Source organism: Aotus nancymaae, unplaced genomic scaffold, assembly GCF_030222135.1.
Source record: "Aotus nancymaae isolate 86718 unplaced genomic scaffold, 86718_ANA_hifiasm-v0.15.2.pri h1tg000095l, whole genome shotgun sequence".
NCBI classification, from domain to species: Eukaryota; Metazoa; Chordata; class Mammalia; order Primates; family Aotidae; genus Aotus; species Aotus nancymaae.
Genome location: NW_026988510.1, coordinates 454,744 through 482,069, shown reverse-complemented (window position 1 = coordinate 482,069; position 27,326 = coordinate 454,744). Strand labels below are relative to the sequence as shown.

General features: G+C 60.8%; 1 protein-coding gene across 2 annotated transcripts; it reads left to right on the top strand.

Annotated features, from left to right (window-relative positions):
* The first annotated feature begins 1,426 nt into the window (after positions 1–1,426).
* DPEP1 (dipeptidase 1) lies at positions 1,427–24,942 on the top strand. Of its 2 annotated transcripts, none has more exons than XM_012466022.2 (11): positions 1,427–1,590; positions 17,016–17,228; positions 22,253–22,385; positions 22,602–22,734; positions 23,079–23,229; positions 23,387–23,456; positions 23,727–23,903; positions 23,984–24,068; positions 24,147–24,222; positions 24,346–24,481; positions 24,562–24,942. In XM_012466022.2, the coding sequence occupies exons 2-11, from the start codon at positions 17,125–17,127 to the stop codon at positions 24,727–24,729; spliced, it is 1,233 nt and encodes a 410-aa protein (XP_012321445.1). In that variant the 5' UTR covers positions 1,427–1,590; positions 17,016–17,124; the 3' UTR covers positions 24,730–24,942. The 2 variants fall into 2 exon arrangements, with proteins under 2 accessions (XP_012321445.1, XP_012321443.1); XM_012466020.3 differs by lacking the exon at positions 1,427–1,590 and adding an exon at positions 8,039–8,504.
* The last annotated feature ends 2,384 nt before the right edge of the window (positions 24,943–27,326 follow it).

Below are 27,326 nucleotides of genomic sequence, written 5' to 3'. Positions count from 1 at the left end.
TGCCCTGACACTCGGAGTCACTCCTACCACATCCTACGGGCTACAGGCAAGTCACAAACTCACACAGAGGGACACAGACTCCCTCGTGGAAAAGTGTCAAGGTGCCCTGCGGGTGCACGTGTGGGATGGGAGATGTGGCTACCGTCACCCTCGCTCACCCAAAGGCCAAGCATCAGAGAGCAGACAGCGTGAGAATGTTCAGACCGAGGACTAGAACACAGCACCGACCCGCGCAGCTCCAGCCACCGGGAACCACAGAGAAAATGGAGGGGGGGAGCCATGAACGGACGGGCCACAGGGAGCCTCGGGGGCTGGTGTCTGTGTCTTCACTCACTTCACAATAACGCCTTAAACTGTACTTCTATTTTTATAGAAGCTCTATTGAGACAATTCACACACCATAAAATCCATCCCTTAGTGTGTACAATTGAACGTGTCTAGAACATTCAAGTTGCACAGTCATCACCACTATTTAACTCTAGACTTTTAATTTAACAATTTTCATTGGCTGAATAGAAACCCCATTCCTATCAGCACCCACTCCCCACTTTCCTTCACTGCCTCCACAGCCAGCAGCCCACCTTCCGCCTCTGTGGAGCCACTTACTCTGGACATTTCATACAAATGGAATCACACAACATGTGCTCTTTTCAGGGTAGCCCCTTGCTTTTCTGAGACAGGTTCTTGCTTGTGGCCCGGGCCGCAGTGCAGTGGCGCGATCTCGGCTCACTGCAGCCTCAATCTCCCAGGTTCAAGCAGTCCTCCTGCCTCAGCCTCACAGCAGCTGAGACTGCAGGTGTGCACCACCACACCCGCTTAGAGTGCTTTTGAGGATCATCCCGTTACGGCCTGGGTCAGCTCTTCACGCTTCTTTATGGCTGATACTGCACCGTGTGAAGAGGATGTTGTATTTATCTGTCCCTCTGTTGGACATCCGGGCTGCTCCCACATTTTGGCTGTAATCAATAGTCCTGCTATGAACTCCTGTGTAGTTTCCATGTAAATGTAGTCCATAGATGTCTTATTGCTGGTATCCATGCTGTATTTTCACAACTAGAATGCATAAACGAACACGGATGGCTTACACATGCTGGTGTGTAGCATTCTCTAAGATCTGACACCACAGAGCTGAGCAGCACAGCTGTGCACGCACGCCCTGGCCGGGAGCTGGCACGCCCATACATGATGGGACCACACTGCCTGACATCTCAGGGCACCCAGGAAATGAGGAAGCTGCTGAAGGAGTTTCCAGCCTTGGGGGAGGTCAGGATGCTGAGCCGTCTCCTGGGGCAAAGCTCCCTCCTCCTCTCTCCCTCTTACAGCCAGCCCTTCCTTCTGACCTGACCCTGGCCCTTTTCAACCTTCCCCTCCCCCCCACACTCCCTCCCCTAATCCATTTCTGTCCTCTTTCTACTTTCAGAGAACAGAGGGTTCCTGCAGGAAACAGGGCAGTTTCACCTTCCTGAGGAGAGGCCTGGGAGGGGCAGCAGGTGGCCAACTGGGGCCAGCCCAGCTGTGAGGCTGGCATGGAAGGGGAGCTGCCTAGGCTGGGGCCTCCCTGGAGAGCAAGTGTGCATCGCAGAGGCCAGGGTGAGTGCGCCAGGCAGTTGGGAGCCCAGGGGACTGGGGTGCTCACTTGAGGATGTGTGGCCGAGGAGCCCAGGGCACCACTGTGGGTGGAAAATGGGACCAGGTGTGAGGGGCAGGTGAGGCCGTGGCTTCCTGGGATTCTGGGAGGTGGGACCAGGTGTGGGGCAGGTGGAGGTGGGTGGGAGAGCTGCTCGCAGACCCTCCGCTTGCTGATGGAGCCTACCGTCTGCCCCCACAAGCCCTCCCGTGGTCACTAGGATGAGGTCTGGACCCGTCGGGCCCTCCAGAGCCCGGCCCCACCCCCACCCCCGGCCCCGGCATGGGCTGTTTCTTCCTTGCATGCTAGCCCCCGCAGTCCTGTGCAGCCTTGGGATTCAGCTCACATGCCCCTTCCTCCAGGAAGACTTCCCGGAGGCTGCGTGAGGAGGGCCCGGGCCCTGGACATACTCTCTGCTCTGGAATTCTCTGTGCACTCATCGGCCTCCCTGCCCAGCTGAGACCAGGGCGCACTGTCCTGCCCCACGTTTCCCTTTGAGGTGGAAAGGATTTACCGAATGAAAATCAAAGCTGCTCCCTGGTTGGGGCGGGGGGAGCTTCAGGGTTATCATAGAACATTCTAGAGAGAAAGCCTGGGGCTCCAGGGGCATTGGAGTCGAGTTGGGGCCGACGGCTGTTACCCAATGAAGGTTTCTTCATGGTGATGGTCAAGTAGCCTTCACATCTCTCAGTGGATTCCTGCTAATTAGCGTCTGACCCCATGCAGCGGCTCAGAGGGACATGAATGCAAGGGGCGTCTGGGACCCCCAAACGTGTGTCTCTAAAATGCCTCTCGCTGGGGCTCATCTCGTTGACAAAAGGGCATCTTTGACTGATGAATCCCCAGCAGAGGCTGGGGGCAGAGCGAGAGGGTTCCTCAGTCCCTGCGGCAGCTTCAGGGGGATGTTGGCTACAGTGGGCGGACACTGAGCCCCAAAGTGGCCTCTCGGAGCCACCCTGAGAGGGGGCCTCAGAGGTGGGGACGGAGCGGGCAGGCGGGCTCTGTGCAGCTCTGGCGTCTCCGGATGTCTGTCCTGTGCGTACATCCCAGTCCACCTCCCATGAGCCAGGTGGATTGGGCCTGGCTTCTCTGCCTCAGTTTCCAGGACTGGGAAACGGGGAAACAGCAGCCCTGCTCTCAGCGGCGAGGGTGTGGGTTAAAGGGCAGGACGGCCGTGGAGGCGGTAGTGGCTCCAGGCACCTGCTCAGCTTTCCCAGGTCCTCAGAGCTCCCAGGCGGAGCCCACCCTGAGGCACAGCCGGTTCTTCCTTGAACTGAACCCCCAGGGCCCAGCCCTGCAGGACTCAGCAAGGCCCCAGTGAACTGGCCCCACGGTGGCTCGTCGGGATTTGGCCACCAGAGGGCGGCAGCCGCAGCAGGCGGGCGGGTGTGCGGTCAACGGTGTGGCCGCAGGAGCTGCATGGGGGCGGGGGAGGGGGTGCCAGTGGGCACTGGCCTGGCCTGGCCGGCCCGTGGGGTGTGGCTCTGAGAGGAGTGGATGGCTGAAGAGGCACCAAGCCCCCAGGCCCCACCTTGCCTTGAGTGTCCATCAGCCTCAGACCCAGTTCACAGACACCGAGACCCAAGGTCCCTGCCGCCTGCTCACTGCATCCCCTTCGGATCCAGGGGACCCCTCCCTGTTCTACAGCCCAGAGGCTGCCGTCGCCAGCAGCACATCCCTCCTGCCCTGCTGTGCCAGACCTCTGAGGTCATGGCCAGGGCAGAGGGCAGTGCCCTCAGGACACAGGGACTCCTCAGGAGAGGGACCTGCTGGTGAAGCCACTGGTGGTGACCCCTCAGCCAGGGTGGCCCCCAGCCTGACGGTCCTTGCCCTAGGCTGGCCTCAGAATCCCCCACGGGGCCCACCTGGGAGAGTGGGGCCGGGAGAGCAGGTCAGGGCGGGCATCTGCAAATCCAGCACAGACTCGGGCCCAGACATGCACAGTGCAGCCGCCAAACTCCACCCGAGCTGGCGTGTGCGCGGGCACGGGAGCCAGTGTTTGGTGGGAGCACAGACCCACACGGCACAGGCCACCAGCCATGCTCAGCTGCTGCACCGCCCTGGATGCCAGCCAGGGCCCACCAGGGTCAGCTGTGACCCCCAGACGCAGGACCCCACATCCCTCCTCACCCTCCATCAGGTGCTCGTGCCTGGTCTGTTATAGACGCTGGCGGCCCCCAGGGACTGGAAGATCAGCGCTCAGCCTGCAGCTGTGGGGAAGAAGGACCTGAGAGATGAGGAGGGCGAGGGAGAAGACCAGGAAAGGCAGGGAGGGAGGGGCGGAGAGGCGGCTTTGGGGCCGGGACCTCAGGGTGAGTTGCAGGGTCTTCTAAGGCCTCCTGGGGGGGTATGCAGCTGGGCTCAAAGACCCCCATAGCCACAGTCTCCAGAAGGCAATGAGAGGCTGGGGCAGGGGTAGGGATCAGCAGCTAGGAGAGAGGGCAGCGGAGGAGGGGAGGGTGGGGCGTGCTTTCTGCAGGGCTTTGCTCTGGACAAATGGGCTCTGTAGGGCTCTGCAAGAAACCACCCCCAGAAGACCACGGGCAGAGACTCACGGTGTGGCATCGGCCCGTGCGATCGTGGAGGCTGAGACCCAGGAGGGTGCAGGTGCTGTACAGTCTGGTTTGAGTTTGAAGGCAAGAGAAGATGGGCTGGGCGCGGTGGCTCACACCTGTCAGCTCAGCCCTTTGAGAGGCAGAGGTGGGTGGATCACTTGACTTCAGGAGTTTGAGACCAGCCTGGCCAACACGGTAAAACCCGCCTCTACTAAAAATACAAAAAAAAAAAAAAAAAAAAAAATAGTTGGCCGGGTGTAGTGGCAGTTGCCTGTAATCCCAGCTACTCGAGAGGCCGAGGCAGGAGAATTTCTTGAACCCAGGAGGTGGAGGTTGCTGTGAGCCAAGATAGAGCCACTGCACTGCTGCCTGGGTGACAGAGCAAGACTTCCTCAAACAAACAAACAGATCTGAACTTAAAATGCTCCCTAAACTCCAGCTGGGGTGCACAGCAGGAGGCTGGGTCCCTGGGGCTTCAGGGGCCAACCTGGGCTGGGGATTCCTGTGGGCGGAGTGTGGGGAGTCAGCAGTGTGGGGGTGGGCTCAGAACCCGGAGACAGACAGGCCGGAAGCACAGTTTCAGGAGCGGTGTGGCCCAGCTGCTGTCAGGATCAGAGAGAGAGAGAGTCACGGGAGAGGAGGGGAGACAGTGGGCCTGGGCAGACGCTGCGCTCAGAGCTGTGCCACGAGGGTCCCTGGGTGGAGGAGGGGGTCACCACGAGGCATCCGCATCCCTGGGGCCGTGGACACCCAGCGTGTGCAGCTGACCTCGAGGACAGGGCAGTTCTCCACCACGACGTCCCCAGATGGCGCTGATGCTTATGGTCTGGGACCTGCACCAGGATTCCTGGGTGACACAAAGAGGTCCCTTGAGGTTTGTGATCATGAATTCAAAGTAGCACGGATCAGGACAGCTGGGCCCTCTCCCGTCAGCGTGCTCTGAGGAGGCAGTGCAGATGCAGAGCGGCCAGGGAGTGGGCAGGAGTCTCGCACTGTGGCCCAGGCTGGAGTGCCAGGCACCGTCTCCGCTCAGCGCAGTCTCCCAGGCTGGAGGGCAGTGGCACGGTCTCCGCTCAGCGCAGTCTCTGCCTCTTGGGTTCAAGCAATTCTCCTGCCTCAGGCTCCCAAGTAGTTGGGACCGCAGGTGTGCGCCACCACGCCCAGCTAATTTTTTTGTGTTTTTAGTAGAAATGGGGTTTCACCATGTTGGCCCAGATTGTCTTGATCTCCTGACCTCATGATCCACCTGCCTCGGCCTCCCAAAGTGCTGTGATTACAGGCGTGAGCCACTGCACCTGGCCACTTGCAGGTTTTACTGAGGAGGCTTGATGGCTCTAGAGGGGAAGGCGGAGTCTGGCAGGGAATAGCGGGAGGCTGGAGGTCTCAGGCTGGCCCTGGAGCAGAAGGGGAAGGGAGGCGTGCGGAGTCGGGACTGCAGCGAAGTCTGGGTCCGCGGAGCTGGGAAGGGGGAGCACCTGGCCAGGGTTGAAGACAATCCTCTCTGTTATTAAAATTGCCAAGAGTCGTGACAGGGTGGAGCTGGAGTGAGGGAGAGGGAGCGGCAGAGAGGTGGGGTGCTTAGGGATTGGCACGTGAAGCCCCAGGGCACTGAGTGAAGACACGGGGCTGAGCTGGGTGGAGCTGGGAGAGGGAAGGCAGGCACTGGGGCCCTGATGGGAAGGGAAGAGCGCTGCCCTCACAAGGCCACGTGAGCTCCCTCAGCAGGGTGGAGGCCATGCCCGTGCCAGTCTGTGCCTAGAAAATGCTGGAAGGTGGCTGGGCTCAGTGGCTCACACCTGTAATCCCAGCAAAGTCTGGGGAGTCAAGGCGGTCGGATCATTTGAGGTCAGGCGATCGAGACCAGCCTGGCCAACATGGGGAAACCCTGTCTCTACTAAAACTCCAAAAATGAGCCGGGCGTGGTGGTGGGTGCCTGTAATCCCAGCTACTCGGGAGGCTGGGGCGGGAGAATCGCTTGAACCCGGGAGGCGGAGGCTGACAGTGTTTTCGGCGCGCAGTGGTTTCCTGGGGGAATTGTCGAGGAGCGCCCGTGCACACTCACCCGCTTCGGTGTTTTGGTCCATGGCGGACGGCGCGCACGGTGCTGGTCTGTAGGTTACAATGCTGTATTCCTCTGCCTTCTCCATGTTCAGGCAGGCTCAGCTGCACACATGCCCTCCACCCTATCCCGTGGCCCGCGGATTCAGCACGACCACGCGCTGTTCAGGTAGCAGCCTGGGGGCAGTGGAAGCGCAGCTGAGACCCTCACGCGACAGTGACGTCACCTGGCTGCTGGTGTCTCAGGACGTGCCCTGTGTTGAGGGACACATGAGTGTGTATTAACTCAGGCTGGGTTTTCAGGGTCCGGGCACAGGCCTGTTCCAGATGGCTGGGGCTCACATCCTCCTCTTCCTTTTTTTTTGAGACAGAGTCTCACTCTGCGGCCAGGCTGGAGTGCAGTGGCGCCATCTCGGCTCACTGTAACCTCCGCCTCCCGGGTTCAAGTGATTCTCCTGCCTCAGCCTCCCGAGTAGCTGGGATTACAGGCGCCCATCACCACGCCCAGCTCAGTTTGTATATTTTTAGTAGAGACAGGGTTTCACCATGTTGGCCAGGCTGGTCCCAAACTCCTGACCTCATGATTTGCCTGCCTCAGCCTCCCAAAGTGCTGGGATCACAGGCGTGAGCCACCGCGCCCGGCCTCGTCCTCTTCCTTTTTGTGTGACTTAGCCTCTTGATTTCCTCATCTGGATGGTGGAACAGAGTGGACACAAGTGAGTCGGGACGGGGCCTGCCGGCCAGGACAGAGGGGACACAAGTGAGTCGGGACGGGGCCCGCCGGCCAGGACAGAGGGGACACAAGTGAGTCGGGATGGGGCCCGCCGGCCAGGACAGAGGGGACACAAGTGAGTCGGGACGGGGCCCGCCGGCCAGGACAGAGGGGACACAAGTGAGTCGGGACGGGGCCCGCCGGCCAGGACAGAGGGGACACAAGTGAGTCGGGACGGGGCCTGCCGGCCAGGACAGAGGGGACACAAGTGAGTCGGGATGAGACCTGCTTGGCCAGGACAGAGGGGATACAAGTGAGTTGGAATGAGGCCTGCTTTGCCACTTGAGGCCCAGCCCCAATGCCCAGACAAAATTGCACAATTCACATTTTGTAACTTATACATTAATATATATTTTCTTCTCACCAGAACAGTGGGAACCCTGCACAAAACTGGTTTTATTTTGCTCTAGACATGTGCACGTCTCACCAGCACCCTCTGCCTGTGGCTTCTGGAGGGTGTCCCCACTCTGCGGTGCCCCCCTGCAGCCCCCTGTACTCCCTCCTCTCTGCAGCCCCCTGTGCCCCCTGCAGCCCCCTGTGCCCCCTCCCCTCTCTGCAGCCCCCTGCACCCCCCTCTGCAGCCCCCACTCTTCCTCCCATTGCTCCCACCATGGCTGCTTGGAGAAGTGAGACTCCAAGGCCCCAGTGACTGGCCCAGCAGCAGCCCTGGGTCTTCACCCGCCTGGGTGGGGTCGGGGACAGGCCTGGCCTCCCCGCTTACTGGAACCCACTGAGGATGCCCCCCTCCCGCTGAAACCTCAGAATTCCAAAGGCATCTGGGTGTAGCCCAGTTTCCAGCTCAGCCCGGTCCACCACAGACCCTCCTGATTTCGAAAGCCCCTGTGGCTCTGCCAGAGGACATTCCGATCCTTGGTCGTGGCTGGGAATGGAGGGAGATCAGCCCCTCGCACTGACAGATGAAGAAACTGAGGGCAGTTTGTCCCAACCCCAAGGCCAGGGTCAGCCTCCTCCCAGGGAGTCAGGGAGGTGGCTGGGGTCCGGTGGGGGAAACACATGGCCGGGAATCCCCGGGCCACTTGAGACCCTCTGGGCTCGTTGGGAGGGGCCCAAGCACCCAGGCCCCCTCCTCCTCCCCATCTCCCAAGTCAGTACTCAACCTGATGCTGCCTTCGGCCTGAGAGGGAGACCCTTGAAGGGTGGTCACCCAGCACAAGCTCCCCTGCCTGGCCTGGGACCAAGAGTCCCAGGAGCCCCAGGCTGGCTGGATGCTGGCCGCCTCACTCAGGGCATGCGTGTCTTCAGAAACAAGAACCAGCTGACACCTGTGTGGCGTTAGCCCTGCTCTCCCAGGGACTGTGCAGGCCTGGGGACTGTTGCTCTTGACGAGGTGGCTGTTTTGTAGCTGGAGAGCTCTGTGGGTGAGAATCAGAAACAACCCCCGAGCCTTGTGACCTGGGAGGCAGGAGGCGGGTCTGTCTCCCTGGGGCTGCGGGAGCTGCTCGGAGGCGCTCAGCACTGCGTCTTGCTCATGGTGAGTCTCGGGGAGCATGCAGCCAGGCTGAGGTCCAGGGTTGGCATGAGGGCAGAAAGCCCCTGTCTTCTCTGACTGCCTCAATCCATCAGGGAGGGAGAACCTCAGTTAGTAGGCACCTACTGTATGCCATGGGGCGCTGTCTTGGGCAGCGAAGGGTGAGTCTTGGATGATGGAAGTGGGCGGCGCCTCAACTCCAGGCAGGGCTGAGGGTAGCCTCTGGGGTGCCTGTGTCTGGAGGGTGGGTGAGGGAGTGCGGGGAGGCCAGGCTGAGGGGCTCCGACCCCACGGGAGCCGGGAGCCTACGGGGGAGTCCCTGAGAGGTGCTTCACTGGGACTCACTGGGAGGAAGAGGTCCCACCCTGGTGCAGATGTAGGGTGTGGGGGCAGAGTGGTGGGGGCAGCCATGGGGGGCCTGGGTGGGGCGAGGAGGGATTCGGGGAAGCCACCAGCCTCAGGGTGGGCTGGATGCTGGGAGGGAGGCACTGGGGACAGAAGCCGGGGTGCTGCCCTTGCAGCTGGGCCTGCAGACTGAGGAGCCTGTGGACTTCCCAGGGCAGACATCAGCCTGATCAGGAGCCCGAAGAGAGGCAGGTGCTGCTGAGCCTTCCGTGAGCCTCTGGGGCTTCCCAGGGAAAGAGACAGGGCCAGGCTCGCTGTGGAGCCACATGCTCCCGGGAGTGCCTTCCTCAATGCTTATTTGGGGGCTGCCGTGCCAGGCTCCGTGGGTGGTCACATGGGCCCCACGCTGATGTGGCCTTGTGCCCTCGCAGGTACAAGGACAGGGGCACGTGTGTGTCTGTGTGCACGTGTGTAGTATCTGAGTGTGCGTTTACTTACCACATGTGGGAAAGTCCGCATGTACCTGTTCTGGGTACCTGGACATCTGACCACGTGGGCTTGCGATGTGTCCAGGTGCTCCTGTCTGCAGTGATCCCGATGATCTGTGTGTGTGCAGGTGTGTGGGGCATGCGCGGGTCCCCGTTGCCTGCGGCTACTTGTGCAGAGGTAGTGACATCTGATAGGCTGTGGATGCGGCTTGTGTGCAGTTTTGGGAAACAGAGCCAGGTGGACACACAGAGACACCTGGCCTCTGACCCACCGCCTTCTCTCTGTTAAGGCTGTCGCTTGCTTCTCGACAGACAGAGCTGGGTCAGCACCACCGTGTGAGGAGGGGTGGTCCTCGGTGCAGCCATCTCTGGAGATGGAACCTGCCACAGACAGGACTGTGGACCAGGAGTCTCTGATGCGGGAGCTCAGGCTCGTCACAAAGCGCTTCTCCCATCCCCCAGCGGCTCTCTGAGCAACGCTTCTCTAAATATTAACGTTTGGGGCCAGGACTCCTAAGCCCGGCTGTCTGCCTAAGCCTCACCATGGCCAGGGGAGGGAAGGGGCAGGAGAAGGACCCTGGTCAGTCGGGGACGTGAAAGATGCACACCCAGAACCGGTGTTAGAATTAAAAACACACCCTGAGCCTTTCCCACGGCGACCCTGTGGGCTTCACGCTCCATGTCACGACGTCTGGCAAGGCACAAGCATTTCCCCCGCTCCTGTCCACAAAGGCGAGAGGAAGGGAATTAAAAAAGAATAACGCCGTCATCAGAACAGAAAGGCCACCGCTGCAGGCAAAGATTCCGACCCATTTCTGGGAATGAGGAAGTGGATGGAAGAGCCTGTCTGTGAGGCCGACTAGGGCCCACTGGGAGCATTGCAGGGTGCAGAGGGGAGTCTGCTCACACGCCGGGAGTGAGGCAGAAGCTCACGGTTGATGGAGTAACTGACCCCAGGACGACCCAGACAGACACATCATCCTAACCCACCCTCAGCCAGAAGAAAGTCAGGACGCCCTTCCCTAAATATGTTTTTGAGAATCAGGGTGGCTATTTTTAAAACTGCTGCTGGGTGCGGTGGCATTTACTGTAAAAACAGCCACTGTGGACCCAGCTACTTGGGAGGCTGAGGTGGGAGGATCGCTTGAGCCTGGGAGTTGGTGTCCAGCCTGGGCAGTAGAGCAAGACCCTATGTCATTAAAAAAAAAAAAAAAAGTCATGCTTGCATTCTGGGTTAAAGGGCCCCTGGTAATGAGGCATCTCCAGAGCGCGTCCGGACAAAGCCTGGAGTTGCTATCGCTTTATTTGTGAAGGTTAAATTCGAAGTGACAAAGATGACCAGCTACTGAGGGAAGTCCGCAAATGCAGCAAAAGCTCCAGATGAACACGGGGGGCCGCGTCCGCATTCCATCCAGCAAACAACGGAAGAAAAGCGAGCGTAGCTCGCTGGCGGGACCCGGGCGCCACAGGAAAGAACACGGCAAACCGCAGAAGCCACCCTCGGGGACCAGACACACAACGAGAGGAACGTCCTGGGAGACAAAACAGAGGAAATGGAGCGCAGGAAACCCGGACCGGAGGCAGAAAGGAAGCTCAGGCCGTCCAGCCTGGCCTGAAACCCACGCCAGACAGCGATCAGAAAGGAGGTGTCGGAGGAGGAATGCCGACGGCTGGAGAGGTCCCTGAACCTGAGGCTGAGGGAGAGCTCCAGGGACGAAATCAAAGCCTCACGCTAGAGCACGTGGCGGAGAAGCGCAGAGCTCCGAGGAAACTGGGGGCTCCACACCTCGGAGGGAAGAGCACAGTCGCCGCAGAGAGCCGGCTCAGGCCCACAGGACGTGGCTCCCATCAGTCACGTGTGCACAGACCGACCGTGGCACGTTCGTGTCCTCAGGGAAAAAGGTTTACCACCCAGCAAGCACATCCAGCGAAGCTGCTGATCCGTGAGGCGGGCCGGATAAAGACACACGGGCAGGGGAGGACTCGGGGTTGAATTCACGGGCACCTGGCACCAGTGTCTACCGCTGGCGAGGACCTCGGAGTCTCCAGTCACGGCAGAAGGGGAGGAGCAGGTGTCAGGGGAAGGAGGGACGCAGTGTGATTTTCCAGGTCCTTGGCGTTTTGAACAAAGAATTGAACAAAACGTTCACAGTAACGAAGGAACGCAGCAGAGGAGGGAAGCAGCAAACGCAGGATTTATTACAGGGAGCGCACACTCGGGCGTGCGGTGGGAGTGGGCCCTGTTACAAAGTTTTCTGGGGGTTTTCTTGGGTTTGTTTGTGATACGGAGTCTCACTCTGTTGCCCAGGCTGCAGTGCAGTGGCTTCATCTCGGCTCACCGCAACCCCCGCCCCCCAGGTGCAAGCGATTCCCCTGCCTAAGCCTCCTGAGCGGCTGGGACCACAGGTGCACACCACCACGCCCAGTTACGTTTTGTAGTTTTAGTAGAGACGGGGTTTCTCCACGTGGGTCAGGCTGGTCTTAAATTCCTGACCTCAGCTGATCCACCCGCCTCGGCCTCCCAAAGTGCTGGGATTACAGGCGTGAGCCACCACGCCGGCCAGTTTCCTGCATTTCAAGCGCACGTTTCGTGGTTCCTATCGACTACCCGTCATCTAGATGAAAGATGTGGTCCGTGGCTAATCTAAGGCCGGGTGAGCTGTGTCTGTGAAGATGGGGATGGCCACCCCATGCCAGGGCACTTCCCTTTCTACCTGGGATGTGGCGGGAGGGGCTGGAGGCAGAGCAGCCTCTGATCCTTCGCTACTCGGCGTGGGGCTTTTCCTTCTGGTTTAGTTTTTGGAAGTTGGCATTAATTGGCCTCAGGTTCCCTGCCCCCAGCCCTGGGTGTTTTCCTTGATTCAGCATGAATTGACTTCGGACTCTCGGCCCCGAGACCTGGGTGTTTCTCTTTTAGGAGGTCAGCACGTATTGCGCTCCCATTCCCCGCGCGCAGCCCTCTGTGTTTTTACTGGCTTCCGTGCGAACTGGCCTTAGCTTCCCTGCCCCCAGACCCCGTTCTTCTGCCTCACAGGCACCACGTGCGGAGAGGGAGTGAGAGCGATGGGGGAGGCGTCAGGCGCGGCTTAACCGTCAGAGCAGAACTCACTCATTACCTCCGGAACAGCACCAGGCCATCCACGAGGGATCTGTCCCTGGGACCCCAAAACTCCAACACCGGGGATCCAATTTCCACACGAGATTTGGACAAGCATCCAAACTCTATCAAGACTAGGAACCAGAGGTGGGAGACCTCCAGTGCATAAATGAGGGGTGCCCCGAGATTCCAGGCAGGGGGCCGCAGGGTGGACGAGGGATGGCGTGGGGGCAGGAGGGACGTCGCAGAGCTCAGAGCTTGGGAGGCGGAAGATGACGAGGGCACCCAGTGAGGGGCAGGAAAAGAAGGGCAACTGGAGAGCCGGGACAAACTGTCAGACCCCAGGGAGAAGACGGGCCGAAGGCAACGGGCTGGATCTGAGGGTGCTTCTGAGTGGCAGGAACAGTTGTGCTCACAGCAGGACGGTTGTGAGGTGGGTTTCTCGATGGCGTCTACAGATGAAGAGGCTGAGGCTGAGGAAGGTGACCAGCTCCCCCACGATGCCTTTCCATGGCGGCCGTGAGAGGGGCACCCACAGACTACCAGGCCATCGTCATGTGGAATGAAGTCAGTGGCTTAGAGTCTCGGGAACGGCGCAAAATGCAGTCCACACAGGGCCGTTTTCCCGGGCACTCAGAAGAGCTCACTCGCCTACGGCAAGGCCAGAAATTCTTGTGATGTTTGGATCAGGGCACTACATTTTCATTTTGCACTGGGCCCTGAAGCGTGTAGCTGGGTGGCAGGGTTTGGCTCTGCGGCGCACCCAAAATCTCATCTCGGGTTATAACCCCCACGTGTCAAGGCAGAGACCAGGTGCAGGAGATTGCATCGTGGGGGCGGCTCACCCCGTGTGCTCCTGGTAGTGGGCGAGTTCTCACCAGATCCGGTTTTTAAGAGAGTTTGGCCCTTCCCCTCGCACTGTCTCTCTCCGGCTGCGACGTGAGAGATGCCTTGCTTCTCCTTCACCTTCCGCCATGATTGTAAGTTTCCTGAGGCCTCCCCAGCCATGCAGAACTGTGAGTCAATTAAGCCTTTTTTCCTTTATAAATTATCCAGTCTTGGCCAGGCACAGTGGCTCGTCCCTGTAATCCCAGCAGCTTGGGAGGCCGAGGTGGGTGGACCACTTGAGGTCATGAGTTCGAGACCAGCCTGGCCAACGTGGTGAAACCTTGTGTCTAGTAAAAATTCAAAATTAGTCAGATGTGGGGCCAGGCATGGTGGCTCACATCTGTAATCCCAGCACTTTAGGAGGCTAAGGCAGGTAGATCATTTGAGGTGAGGAGTTTGAGACCAGCTTGACCAACATGTAAAACCCCATCTCTACTAAAAATACAAAAAATTTAGCTGGGCCGGGTGCAGTGGCTCACGCCTGTAATCCCAGCACTTTGGGAGGCCAAGGCTGGTGGATCACGAGGTCACGAGATCAAGACCATCCTGGTCAACATGGTGAAACCCCATCTCTACTAAAAAATACAAAAAATTAGCTGGGCATGGTGCTGTGTGCCTCTAATCCCAGCTACTCAGGAGCCGAGGCAGGAGAATTGCCTGAACCCAGGAGGCGGAGGTTGCAGAGAGCCAAGATCGCACCATTGCACTCCAGCCTGGGTAACAAGAGCGAAACTCCGTCTCGGGAAAAAAAAAAAAATTAGCCGGCTGTGGTGGCACATGCCTGTAATCCCAGCTACTCAGGAGGCTGAGGCAGGAGAATCACTTGGGCAGAGGTTGCCGTGAGCTGAGATTGTGCCACTGCACTCCAGCCTGGGTGACTGATGGAAACTGTCTCAGGAAGAGGAGGAGAGAGGAGAGGGGAGAGAAGAAGCAGGGGGGAGGAAAACGAGGGGCAGGAAACCCAGTCTTGGGTGCTTACTTCTTTTTTCCCCTTTTTTTTTTTTTTTTGAAACGGAGTCTCACTCTGCTGCCCAGGCTGGAGTGCAGTGGCACCATCTCAGCTCACGGCAACCTTCGCCTCTTGGGTTCACGTGATTCTCCTGCCTCAGCCTCCTCGGTAGCTGGGTCTACAGGCACGTGTCACCACGCCGGGCTAATTTTTTATTTTTAGTAGAGACGGGGAGGGGTCTCACCATGTTAACCGGGATGGTCTCGGTCTCTTGACCTCGTGATCTGCCCGCCTTGGCCTCCCAAAATGCTGGGATTACAGGCGTGAACCATGGCACCCAGACATGAATTCTGATCTTTTAAAAATATTGAATGAAAATACTATTTATCATGGCCTGGGCACTGTGGCTTTTTGTATTTTTAGTAGAGATGGGGTTTTACATGTTGGTCAGGCTGGTCTCAAACTCCTCATCTCAAATGATCTGCCCGCCTTGGCCCTTAAAGTGCTGGGATTACAGATGTGAGCCACCATACCTGGCCCCACATCTGACTAATTTTGAATTTTTACTAGAGACAAGGTTTCACCATGTTGGCCGGGGGTCCTGACTCGGGAGGCTGAAGCGTGTGGTGGGATCCAGACCTGTGCTCCCAGCTACTCGGGAGGCCGAGGCCTGTGGTGGGATCCAGACCTGTGTTCCCAGCTACTCGGGAGGCCGAGGCGTGTGGTGGGATCCAGACCTGTGCTCCCAGCTACTCGGGAGGCCGAGGCGTGTGGTGGGATCCAGACCTGTGCTCCCAGCTACTCGGGAGGCCGAGGCCTGTGGTGGGATCCAGACCTGTGCTCCCAGCTACTCGGGAGGCCGAGGCGTGTGGTGGGATCCAGACCTGTGCTCCCAGCTACTCGGGAGGCCGAGGCGTGTGGTGGGATCCAGACCTGTGCTCCCAGCTACTCGGGAGGCCGAGGCCTGTGGTGGGATCCAGACCTGTGCTCCCAGCTACTCGGGAGGCTGAGGCGTGTGGTGGGATCCAGACCTGTGCTCCCAGCTACTCGGGAGGCTGAGGCCTGTGGTGGGATCCAGACCTGTGCTCCCAGCTACTCGGGAGGCTGAGGCCTGTGGTGGGATCCAGACCTGTGCTCCCAGCTACTCGGGAGGCTGAGGCGTGTGGTGGGATCCAGACCTGTGCTCCCAGCTACTCGGGAGGCTGAGGCCAGTGGTGGGATCCAGACCTGTGCTCCCAGCTACTCGGGAGGCTCAGGCTGCCTAAGCTGAGATCGAGCCACTGCACTCCAGCCAGGGCGACCCTCCTTCCCTGCCAGTCTTCCCCCTCCCAAGCCTCTGACCAGCTTTCCCTCCTGCTCCTCCCAGGAGGCCTAGCTTAGCCCTGCTTCTCAGCTTGCTGTCCCCAAGAACCCCCGACACTGCCGGCCCTGGGATTGGGATTCTTCTGTCAGGGACCACTGGGCCACTGTGTTCCCACACGCCCCCAGGCGACTCGAGTGTGCTCTGCCGAGGCCTAGAAAGGCGCCTGTTCTAAGGGAAAGTCCAGCTGCTCGGCCAGAAGCCCTGTGGCCGGAGTGTGGGTCCCTGTGACGCTGGAGGTCAGAGTAGTGCTGACCCCCAGCATCAGGGCATGCGTCGGGGGCCGGGGAGTGCTGACCCCCCAGCATCAGGGCGGGCGTCGGGGGCGGGGGAGTGCTGACCCCCCAGCATCAGGGCGGGCGTCGGGGGCCGGGGAGTGCTGACCCCCCAGCATCAGGGCGGGCGTCGGGGGCCGGGGAGTGCTGACCCCCCAGCATCAGGGCGGGCGTCGGGGGCCGGGGAGTGCTGACCCCCCAGCATCAGGGCGGGCGTCGGGGGCGGGGGAGTGCTGACCCCCCAGCATCAGGGCGGGCGTCGGGGGCCGGGGAGTGCTGACCCCCCAGCATCAGGGCGGGCGTCGGGGGCGGGGGAGTGCTGGCCCCCCAGCATCAGGGCGGGCGTCAGGGCACACCTGGGCTGTTTAGCACGTTCCTGAAACGTCCTGATGTTTTATCCCCCATGGTGAGTCTGGGAAAATTCTTCTTATATGGAAAGAGGTGCTTGCTGAGAATGCACGATTTGAGTGACTGTTTGATCACTTGCAGCTCTAGGCCCCTGGGTCCAGAGGGAGGTGGAAATAACGTAACAGCAGCAGCGCGGCAACGCTGACGCCCCCTCGCCACTCGCCCTGCGCCAGGCCTTCCCTCAGCCTGCTGTCAGCGTCTTGTCCTCTCATCTGGGCTCTGGCCCCAACCCTGGGTCTTTGAGTCTTGCTCTGTCACCCAGGCTGGAGTGCAGTGGCACAATCTCAGCTCACTGCAACCTCCGCCTCCTGGGTTCAAGCAATTCTTCCACCTCAGCCTCCTGTGTAGCTGGGATTACAGGCACCTGCCATCATGCCTGGCTAATTTTTGTATTTTTGTTGAGATGGGGTTTCACCATGTTTGCTAGGCTGGTCTTGAACTCCTGACCTCAGGTGGTCCGCCCACCTCAGCCTCCCAAAGTGCTGGGATTACAGGCATGAGCTGCCACGCCTGACCGATCCCAGCTTCTTATACCCCTCCGCCTAGCCCAGATAGCAATGTCCAGTCACTGGGTGTCTGGCCTTCCATCCTACCCACTCTCTCAGGGAATGTGTTGGTTACTTATTGAACATGGGAAGCTGTAAACAGGAGAGAGCCCAGCGATCACGACTTCCACCAAAGACCTCTGGTGCCTCCCCTGGCAGGCGGAGTGGCTCCTCACAGTCCGAAGCTCATCCTTCTCCAGCACGAGCCAGCCAGGCCAGCACAGAGGCGCAGGAGCAGCAAGGCAGGCAGGTCCCCAGGGACTTCACCATGTGGACCGGATGGTGGCTCTGGCCCCTTGTGGCCGTGTGCACTGCAGACTTCTTTCGGGACGAGGCAGAGAGGATCATGAGGGACACCCCTGTCATTGATGGGTGAGTGGCCATCTAAGCTAGGTGCTTAGGGAACCAGGATTGGGAGCCAGGGCAGCCGGGGGAGCTGGGTCTGGGGCAGCCAGGGCTGGGAGCCAGATTGGGGGAGCTGGGGTGAGGCTCATGTGGCCTTGGCTTGGGGCTCAGTTTCTGCAACTGTGCCAGGGCCTTGCCCTTTCCTGGCTCATGCTGCTTTGTGGGGTCTCTCAGGGCCCCCAAAGCCTTCAGCAAATGAAGGTCTGCAGGGAGCGGGGCAGGAAGGAAGCAAGGCCCGGGCTCCTGGGCCCTTAAGCTCAGAGTCTCTGCCTGGGGACAGTGAAGCCCTGTGCCCCGGACTCTCCCTGTGCCCCGGACTCTGCCTGTGCCCTGGACTCTGCCTGTGCCCCGGACTCTGCCTGTGCCCCGGACCCTGCCTGTGCCCCGGACTCTCCCTGTGCCCCGGACCCTGCCTGTGCCCCGGACCCTCCCTGTGCCCCGGACTCTCCCTGTGCCCCGGACTCTCCCTGTGCCCCGGACTCTCCCTGTGCCCCGGACCCTGCCTGTGCCCCGGACCCTCCCTGTGCCCCGGACCCTCCCTGTGCCCCGGACCCTCCCTGTGCCCCGGACCCTGCCTGTGCCCCGGACCCTGCCTGTGCCCCGGACCCTGCCTGTGCCCCGGACCCTGCCTGTGCCCCGGACCCTCCCTGTGCCCCGGACCCTCCCTGTGCCCCGGACCCTGCCTGTGTCCCGGACCCTGCCTGTGCCCCGGACTCTCCCTGTGCCCCGGACTCTGCCTGTGCCTCTCAGCCTCAGCTTCTCTGGAAAGCTACAGGTGGGGTGGTGCCTCGAGGCCCTCTCTGCCAGCATTTTTTGGCACCTTCCGCTCCCACAGCCTGCATTCTCCCGAGGGGAGGCCCACGTGGCTTGGGGCCCTGTCTGAGCCTCCGCCTGTGCCCACCCCGCTCCCACCCTGACCTCACTGGGGCCCTTGTGTCACCTGCGTCTCTCTCAGCCTCCACAGGGTCAGGATTCCCACTGCCCGGGAACCTGCCCCTCCTCCCTGCCCCTCCTGGCCCAGCACCCCAACACTAGGTTGCCATGGGGGCCTCCTGCTTCCAGGTACCAGACTCAGACCAGGTTCACACTGGCTCCGTGCGCGGGCAGGGGGCTCCCTGAGAGTCTGCCCGATGTCCGGGAGTGTCTCCACCTGGAAGATGCCTCTGGGCTTTGTCCAAGAACAAAGCTCTGTTAAAAAAGCAGGAAAACCCACTGTCTTATTACATAAGAACTTCAGGAGGCCTAGCACATGGCTCATGCCTGTAATCCCAGCACTTTGGGAGGCCAAGGCGGGCGGATCACCTGAGTTCAGGAGTTCGAGACCGGCCTGACTCCTACGTGGAGAAACCCCATCTCTACTAAAAATATAAAGTTAGCCAGGTGTAGTGGTGCATGCCTGTAGTCCCAGATCCTCGGGAGGCTGAGGCAGGAGAATCACTTGAACCGAGGAGGTGGAGGTTGCAGTGAGTCAGGATTGTGCCATTGCACTCCAGCCTGGGCCACAAGAGCAGAACTGAAAAAGAACTTCAGGGGACAGGCCAGGCTGGGTGGCTCATACCTGTAATCCCAGGATTTTGGGAGGCTGAGGTGGGCGAATGACCCAAGGTCAGGAGTTCAAGAGTCAGGAGTCACGAGGTCAAGAGTTCAAGACCAGACTGGCCAACATGGTGAAACCCCGTCTCTACTAAATGTACAAAAAATTAGCCGGGCGTGGTGACAGGCACCTGTAGTCCCAGCTATTCAGGAGGCTGAGGCAGGAGAATCACTTTAACCCAGGAGGCGGAGGCTGCAGTGAGCTGAGATTGCACTACTGCACTCCAGCCTGGGTGACAGAGTGAGACACCATCTCAATTTAAAAAAAAAAAGACAAAACACTTAAGGGGGCGGAGGGCGGTCCCGGCACCCGTCCTTCCTCCCCGCCCGCCTCCTTCCCGCTGGTGTTCCAGGGGTCAGGCCCCTCACACGGGCTCAGTGGGGAACGGAGGCTCCCACCCCGCAACCCCTGCTTTGTGGCCGGAGAGGGCCTGGGCCTAGGGACTGGGCGTCCCACAGCAGTGAGGGCAGGCTGAAGACACCGGCCATGGGGGACCCCAGGCCACACAGGGAGGGATCTGAGTGCAGGTGCCGGGGCTGAGCAGGGTCCCAAGTGAGCCAATAGCCAGGAAGGTTCGGGGATCTGGGATTGTCCCAGACAGGCCTGGCAGGCAGAGGCAAAGCTGACGCACTAGTGACTCTAGCAGGTGAGAGACCCACAGAAGTAGCTCCAACAGCAGAGTGGTGTGGGGGCCTGCACGGCCGTTCACGGTGCCGGAGACTCAGCCCGGCCACCACCACCGCACCCTCACGGTTTAAAGTACCCTCATGTCTGCACGCGGGCCAGCAGGGAGAAGGGAGGGATAAAGAAGGGAAGAAGGGCCCAGGCACTGTGCTCACGCCTGTAATCCCAGCACTTCGGGAGGCCGAGGCGGGCGGATCACGAGGTCAGGAGATCGAGACCATCCTGGCTAACACAGTGAAACCCCGTCTCTACTACAAAAAATTAGCTGGGTGTGGTGGCGCCCATCTGTAGTCCAGGCTCCCTGGGTGGCTGTGGCGGGAGAATGGCTTGAACCTGGGAGGCAGAGTGGCAGCCACTACACTCCAGCCTGGGTGACAGAGCGAGACTCCATCTCAAAAAAAAAAAAAAGCTGTCACAGGACCCAACTTACACAGCCACACCCAGTGACAAGGGGCAGGGAGGTGGCTTCCATCCTTATGGCTGTGTACCTGCTAAAAATGGAGGGCTTTGAAGTTACAGAGGAAACGGAGGAGGAGGGGTAGCGGGGCGGTCTGCAGTCCCTCCCGGGAACAGCCGCCCGAGTGTGTGCTCGCTGCCATTCCGGCAGGTGTCAGCGATCCTTGCAGCAGGATACCGATTCCATGTGCCAGCTAAGGGCACTGCGCCAGCCCACACAGATAAGGAGGGTGGGTCTGATTAGCTCCTGAACTGCAGTTTGACCCGAGTGTAAGGTATGGTCTCTGTCCTACTGAGAAACCAGGGGCCCCACCCTCCCATCTTTTCCAGCAAGAGTGGAGAGGGCTGGCTGGGCACGGTGGTTCACACCTGTGGTCCCTGTACTTTGGGAGGATTGCTTGAGCCTCAGGGGTTGGGGCTGCAGTGAGCTGTGATTGCACTCCTGCCCTCCAGCCTGGGCAACAGAGTGACACCCTGTCTCAAAAAAAAAAAGGAGGGACTGCAGGAGGAGGATGGAGGTGAGAGCAGAGAGCGGCCTGTTTCGGCCTCTCCCTCCAAGCCGGCTCCTGGGGTGTGGGAATCCCTGCCCATCCCGGGCTGATGTCCTCAGGCCAGGGAGTCAAGTCTGCTCCTGGAGCCCCACCCAGCCCTGCCCAGGACAGTGCCCAGTGCAGGGCTGCACCCTGGCAACGAGGCCACCCCCCAGGCAGGGTCCCTGGCTGGAGCTCGTGGTTCCCGCAGCAAATGCGTCCTGAGCTGTCGCTCTGTGCTGAGGGCTGGGGAGAGGCGGGTGCCAGCCCAGGCCATCACGTGGACCCACTGTCACCAGAGACCTCCTCCTTGTCGCAGGAGCTTTGGGAGTGACTTTGACACTAGTGTCAGGCATGTGCCTGTCCGTCTGCCCAGGGGTAGGGCTGGAGAGTGTGCCAAGTTAGGCTTGGGGGCACCAGCCCAGGGGAGGTCAGGGGCGGCAGGGACCCAGGAAGGGCAGAGCCCTCCCCTGGTTTCCCCCAAGCAGGAGCTCTGTGGGTGGACTTGCCTTTGAAAAGCTCATTTCGGGCAGGTAGATTTGGGCGGGGTCATGAAGATGATCTTCAGGGCCCACGGCTGGAGATTATTAACATGGTTACTCCTCTGCCTCTCCCAGTTGCCCTCTGAGGAAGGCATCAAGACACCCTCATTTACAGATGGGGAAACTGAGGCACAGAGGGGCAGCTCTGGAATTTGAGCTGGGAACTGGATGTGGAGGGAAGGAGCCTGAGGCCCCAGACCCAGTGAGGAGGGGAACCCTGGGCATCCCCCAGGGTCAGGGTCAGGGCCAGGCCCCAGCCCCCTCTCATCCTCCTCAAAGCCTCCAGGTCATAGAATTGGGGCGAGGGTTGTATAGGGCTGCATTGGGGCCCGCTCATTCCCAGGGGCTCAGACCTGCTGGGTGAAACACAGATCATAAGCTGGAGCCTGCACAGGCCTGAGAACAGCGTTTCTAATGAGGATGGATTCCCTTTGCTCCTGGCCTCTGCCTGGGCAGCTGGATTCAGACCCCGTGAGCCCCTCACTCAGCCACCAGCTCTGACGGCCTCAGCTCCCGCCGCTGCGTTCCCTTCTTTCTCCTTTCTTGTCTCCACAGCCCCCACCCTCACCACCAGCTCCTGGGAAAACCTTGGAGAACCTCAGTCCTTTGGAAGCTGAGAAGGATCTGATGGGAGTTTGGGTGCAGGGCTCCTCCCCAGAGACAGAGGCAGCAGAGAGGCCTGGGTCGCCCCCAAAGCCTGTACCCATCGCCCTCCTCCCTAGGAGGATGGAGGGGCCAGACCCCCCGAGGATAGGCTGTTCCGATTACCCAGCCACCCACCGTACTTCCCAACAGGGAATTTGCCCTTTAAACAGAAAATTCTCAGGAGGAGTGTTGCCCCCAGGCCCCTTCCCCTTCACCCACGTCCCCATTCCTGACTACTGAGGTCATTAGCCTTTTTCTGTCCACCGTCGGGCAGTGTGTCCACCCCCTGCCACCTCCACAGACACACACCGTGGAAGGGGTGGCCCACCCAGCTCCCTTAGCTCCTGGCCGGCGGGTCGTTGCCCTGGGGTGGGCACAGTTGGGAGGCGCACCTGCACAGGTGTGCTCAGCTGGCCGGCGATGCATCACTCCTGCGCCCACGTGAGGAGCAGTGGTGGGGCAAGGCCGGAGGGCAGGAGCTTGGAAGCCCCTGGGTCCCCGTGGCCATCCTGACCGCCTGGCCTCCCGCCACCATTCCAGGCACAACGACCTCCCCTGGCAGCTCCTGGACATGTTCAACAACCGTCTGCAGGACGAGAGGGCCAACCTGAGTAGCCTGGCCGGCACGCACACCAACATCCCCAAGCTGAGGGCCGGCTTCGTGGGGGGCCAGGTACTGCCTGCCCTGCCTCGTGCTCGTCCTGCATGGGGTCACCCCGCCTCCGCAGTGCTGTCCCTCCAGGGTCCCTCGGTGCCACAGGCCCTTGAAAGAGCAGCCACTCAGGGTGAGGGAGGGTTTCCTGCGGGTGGGAAAGTAGACTCCTGCAGGCATGGAGGGGTGGGCTGGGACCTGGCTGCAGCAGCTCTTGGTGCTCCCTGTGGTCCGCAGTTCTGGTCCGTGTACACGCCTTGCGACACCCAGAACAAAGACTCTGTGAGGAGGACGCTGGAGCAGATTGACGTGGTCCAACGCATGTGCCAGATGTACCCCGATACCTTCCTGTGTGTCACCAGCAGTGAAGGTAAGGTCCTGGCCTGGGTCCTCCAGGTCCCAAGTCCCCCCACCCAGCACTTATCCAGAGCAGCGAGTGCTGGTCAGGATCCCTCACCCTCCAGAAGCCAGGCGCCCCCTCCCTGTACCCCTCCCCTGTACCCCCCCACCCTCCAGACACCCCCTCCCCCATGCCCCCTACTCTCCAGACATCAGGTACCCACTCTCCTGCACCCCCTACCCTCTAGATGCCAGGTGCTCATGCCCCTGTACCCTCCACCTTCCAGATGCCAGGTGCCCACACCCCTGCACCCCCTGCACCCCCCACCTCCAGACGCCAGGCACCCACTCCCCTGCACCTGGCTATCCCCGCAGGCATCCGGAATGCCTTCCAGGAGGGGAAGGTGGCCAGCCTGATTGGTGTGGAGGGCGGCCACTCCATTGACAGCAGTCTGGGCGTTCTGCGGGCACTCTATCAGCTGGGCATGCGCTACCTGACCCTCACCCACAGCTGCAACACGCCCTGGTTTGCGACGCCCCACAGGAGGCCCCTGGGCTATGGGCAGGAGGGTGGGGCGGACACTCCCTTCTGCCCGTGAGTCCCAGGCCAGGCCTTGCCTGTTGGGTGATGGGAGGCTGAGGCCACCGCTCACCACCTGGGGACCTGCCTTTTGCTCCCACAGGGCTGACAACTGGCTGGTGGACACGGGAGACAGTGATGCCCACAGCCAAGGCCTGTCACCCTTTGGGCAGGTGAGTGGGGTGGGAGGGGCTAGTCGCCCCGTCAGAGAAGGCAGAGGGCCCTGAGGGTGACCGGAATGATGCCGCTCCCCAGTGGGACTCAGTCTCCTCGTCTGGAAAATGGAGCTGGCAGCCGTCCCCTCAGGGTGGGTGCTGAGCCCTGAGTGGTCCCGGACTTGCAGGCACTGAAGGACTGACAGACACCTGGTCCAGCCCTTCAGCCTCCCCAGCCCTTACCCTGGGGGACATCCCGTGAGGGTGGACGTGGCCCTGTCTTCCTAGCGTGTGTTGAAGGAGCTGAACCGCCTGGGGGTCATGATCGACTTGGCTCATGTGTCTGTGGCCACCATGAAGGATGCGCTGCGGCTGTCCAGAGCCCCGGTCATCTTCAGCCACTCCTCGGCCTACAGCCTGTGTGCCAGCCGGCGCAACGTGCCCGACGACGTCCTGCAGCTGGTGGTGAGGCCGAGGGAGCACCCCCACCCGCCTCCCTGGGCAGGCCCTCCCAGCCCTCAGCTCCACCCTGTCTTCCTGTGCAGAAAGAAAAAGAGAGCCTGGTGATGGTGAACTTCTACAACAACTACGTTTCCTGCACAAACCAGGCCACCCTGTCCCAAGTGGCCGGTAGGTGGGGTGTGAGCGGCCGAGGGGCTGAGTGGGGAGGGTCTCCCTCGGGACCCACACCTGCCATTCCCCCGACAGACCACCTGGACCACATCAAGAAGGTGGCAGGAGCTGGAGCCGTGGGCTTTGGTGGGGACTTCGATGGTGTCCCAAGGTAAGGGGTGAGACCCCTGTCTGTGGATGAGCTGGGGGGGTCACGACCCGTCGGTGGGGTGGGGCGTCGGGAGGAGGGACGTGGGTCCTGGCATGGGGGCCCAAGTTCCTGGTTTCAACACAGGCTCCCGGAGGGGCTGGAAGACGTCTCCAAGTACCCAGACCTCATCGCCGAGCTGCTCAGGAGGAACTGGACGGAGGTGGAAGTGAGGGGCGCGCTGGCTGGTAACCTGCTGAGGGTCTTCGACGCCGTGGAGAAGGTGAGGACGGGACGGGACGGGCCCCTGAGCTTCCGCCACTCGCACCAGCAGGCAGGCTGCCTACCCGTGTCTGTCCCCAGGTCAGAGACCTCACGCAGGCTCCCGAGGAGGAGCCCATCCCGCTGGACGAGCTGGAAGGCTCCTGCAGGACGCGGTACGGCTACTCCGGGGCTCCCGGCCTCTACCACCGGCAGGGGTTTCTGCTGGCCTCCCTTGCTCCCCTGCTCCTCTGTCTGTGGTTCCTGTGACACCTGGGAGACCAGAGCCCCGTTTACGACTCCGGGAGCTCAGGGAACACCTGCCCACCTGAGGATGCCAGATGCCAGGAACCCTGCTGCCCACATTGCAAGGACCAGTGTCTTCTGCGCAGGCGCCTGGGCTCACGGGAGGCGGGGCAAGATGCCTGGACGGCTCAGGGCACGCGTACACAGTAGGCCCTCAATAAAAGCGACGTCCCGTCATGTCCTAGGGTACGTGTCATCGGCAGCCAGCCCGGGAGTCCATGCTATCTTCACGTAACAGCGTGTTTTGTGAAAATGGCTCTTGGTTGGACCTGGGCGCAGGAGTGATGAGTCCTTGGTCCAGCCAGGAGGGCTCGGAAAGTATGAAGAGGGCTTTCCACAGATGCTGCGTGAGTGTCTTTAGGGACGTGGTCTTGGCTGCAGTGGACACGTCCAGCTACGCACTGGTGTGCACACACACTCCCCACCCCACCCCTGCACACAGACCCCCACCCCTGCATGCACAGACCCCCACCCCTGCACGCACACTCTCCCCATCCCTGCACAAACACGCCCCCGCACCTGCATGCATACACACTCCCCACCCCTGCATGCACACACACCCACCCGTGTGCACACTCTCCCCATCCCTGCACAAACACGCCCCCACCCCTGCATGCACACACACCCCTGCATAAACACCCTTCCACCCCTACACAAACACCCTTCCACCCCGCACACACAGACCCCCACCCCTGCATGCACACAGACCCCCACCCCTGCATGCACACACCCACCCGTGTGCACACTCCCCATCACTGCACAAACACCACTCCACCCCTGCATATGCGCACACACACTCCCCACTCCTGCACACACATACCCATCCCTGCTCACTCCCACCCCTACTCACACCCCCACCCCTGCACACACCCCACCCCAGCACACATACCTCCCCTACACCTGCACACACATACACCCCACCCCTGCACACACACCACCCAACCCTGCTAACACCCCCACCCCTTCATACACACCACCACCCCTGCATGCACACACACCCCTGCACACCCTTCCACCCCTGCATGCACACACACTCCCCACCCCTGCATGCACACACACACACCCGTGTGCACACTCCCCATCACTGCACAAACACCACTCCACCCCTGCATATGCGCACACACACTCCCCACTCCTGCACACACATACCCATCCCTGCTCACTCCCACCCCTATTCACACCCCCACCCCTGCACACACCCCACCTCTGCACACACCCACCTGTGCACACACCCCCCACCCCAGCACACATACCTTCCCTACACCTGCACACACATACACCCCACCCCTGCTCATACCTCCCACCCCTGCACACACACACCACCCAACCCTGCTAACACCCCCACCCCTTCATACACACCCCCACCCCTGCTCACACACACATCCACCCCTGTACACACATCCCCCACCCCTGCACACACCTCTCACCCCCGCACAGGCACACCCCACCCCTGCACACACCTCTCACCCCCGCACAGGCACACCCCACCCCTGCACACACCTCTCACCCCCGCACAGGCACACCCCACCCCTGCACACACCTCTCACCCCCGCACAGGCACACCTCACCCCTGCACACACGCATCCCACCCCTGTACGCACACCCCACCCCTGCACACATGTCCCTGCCTCTACACACGCGTACCCCACCCTTGCACACGCACAGCCCCACCCCTGCTCACACACCCCCACCCCTGCACACACACACCCCACCCCTGTACATTCATACCCCACCCCTGCACACTCTCCACTCCTGCACACACACGTGCTCCCCACTCCTGCACACACATTCTCCCAACCCCTGCACGCACAGCCCCACCTCTGCACACACACCCCACCCCTGCACGCACACCCCCCACCCCTGCACGCACACCCCCACTCCTGCCCATTCTGGTTTTGTGAACACGGCTAAGGGCCCAGGAATCTGCCCTGGCAGAACCACTCCCTTTGTCCAGCCTTTTTTTTTTTTTTGAGACCGAGTCTTGCTCTGTCACCCAGTCTGGAGTGCAGTGGCATGATCTTGGTCACTGCAACCTCCGCCTCCCAGGTTGAAGAGATTCTCTTGCCTCGGCCTCCTGAGTAGCTGAGACGACAGATGTACGCCACTATCCCCAGGTAATTTCAGTAGAGATGTAGGTTTCACTCTATTGGCCAGGCCGGTCTTGAACCCCTGACCTCAGGTGATCTGCTCTCTTCAGCCTCCCAAGGTGCTGGGATAACAGGTGTGAGCCACCGGTCTCTTTTGGTAAATGGGGAGGCAGGGTCTGAATCAGTCTGGCCCCAGGGGCCCCGGACATCTTGAGCAGCAGAACCAGGCGAACCGCAGGGACAGATGTGGTCCAGCTGTGAGCTGCGCAGCACTGGGTCCTCCTAGGTGGCCACTGGGGCTCAGTGCCTTCCCATCAGGGCCCCCACCAGCTTGTCTTGAGGTGACCACAGGGCAGGACCAGACCCCCAATGCTGCTGTCCCGCCCTGGAGGGCCCTGGGGATGAGGGACCGCCCACACAGCGCCCATGTGTTCTGGAGTTCTCCCGCAGCTCTGTTAGGAAATGTGAAGCCCC

Excerpts from the sequence above, each read along its gene's own strand:
- DPEP1 (XM_012466022.2), top strand. The coding sequence starts at position 17,125 with ATGTGGACCGGATGGTGGCTCTGGCCCCTTGTGGCCGTGTGCACTGCA. Across the intron at positions 22,735-23,078 it reads GTGTGTCACCAGCAGTGAAG|GCATCCGGAATGCCTTCCAG; the intron begins GTAAGGTCCTGG and ends CTATCCCCGCAG. Across the intron at positions 24,069-24,146 it reads CACCCTGTCCCAAGTGGCCG|ACCACCTGGACCACATCAAG; the intron begins GTAGGTGGGGTG and ends TTCCCCCGACAG.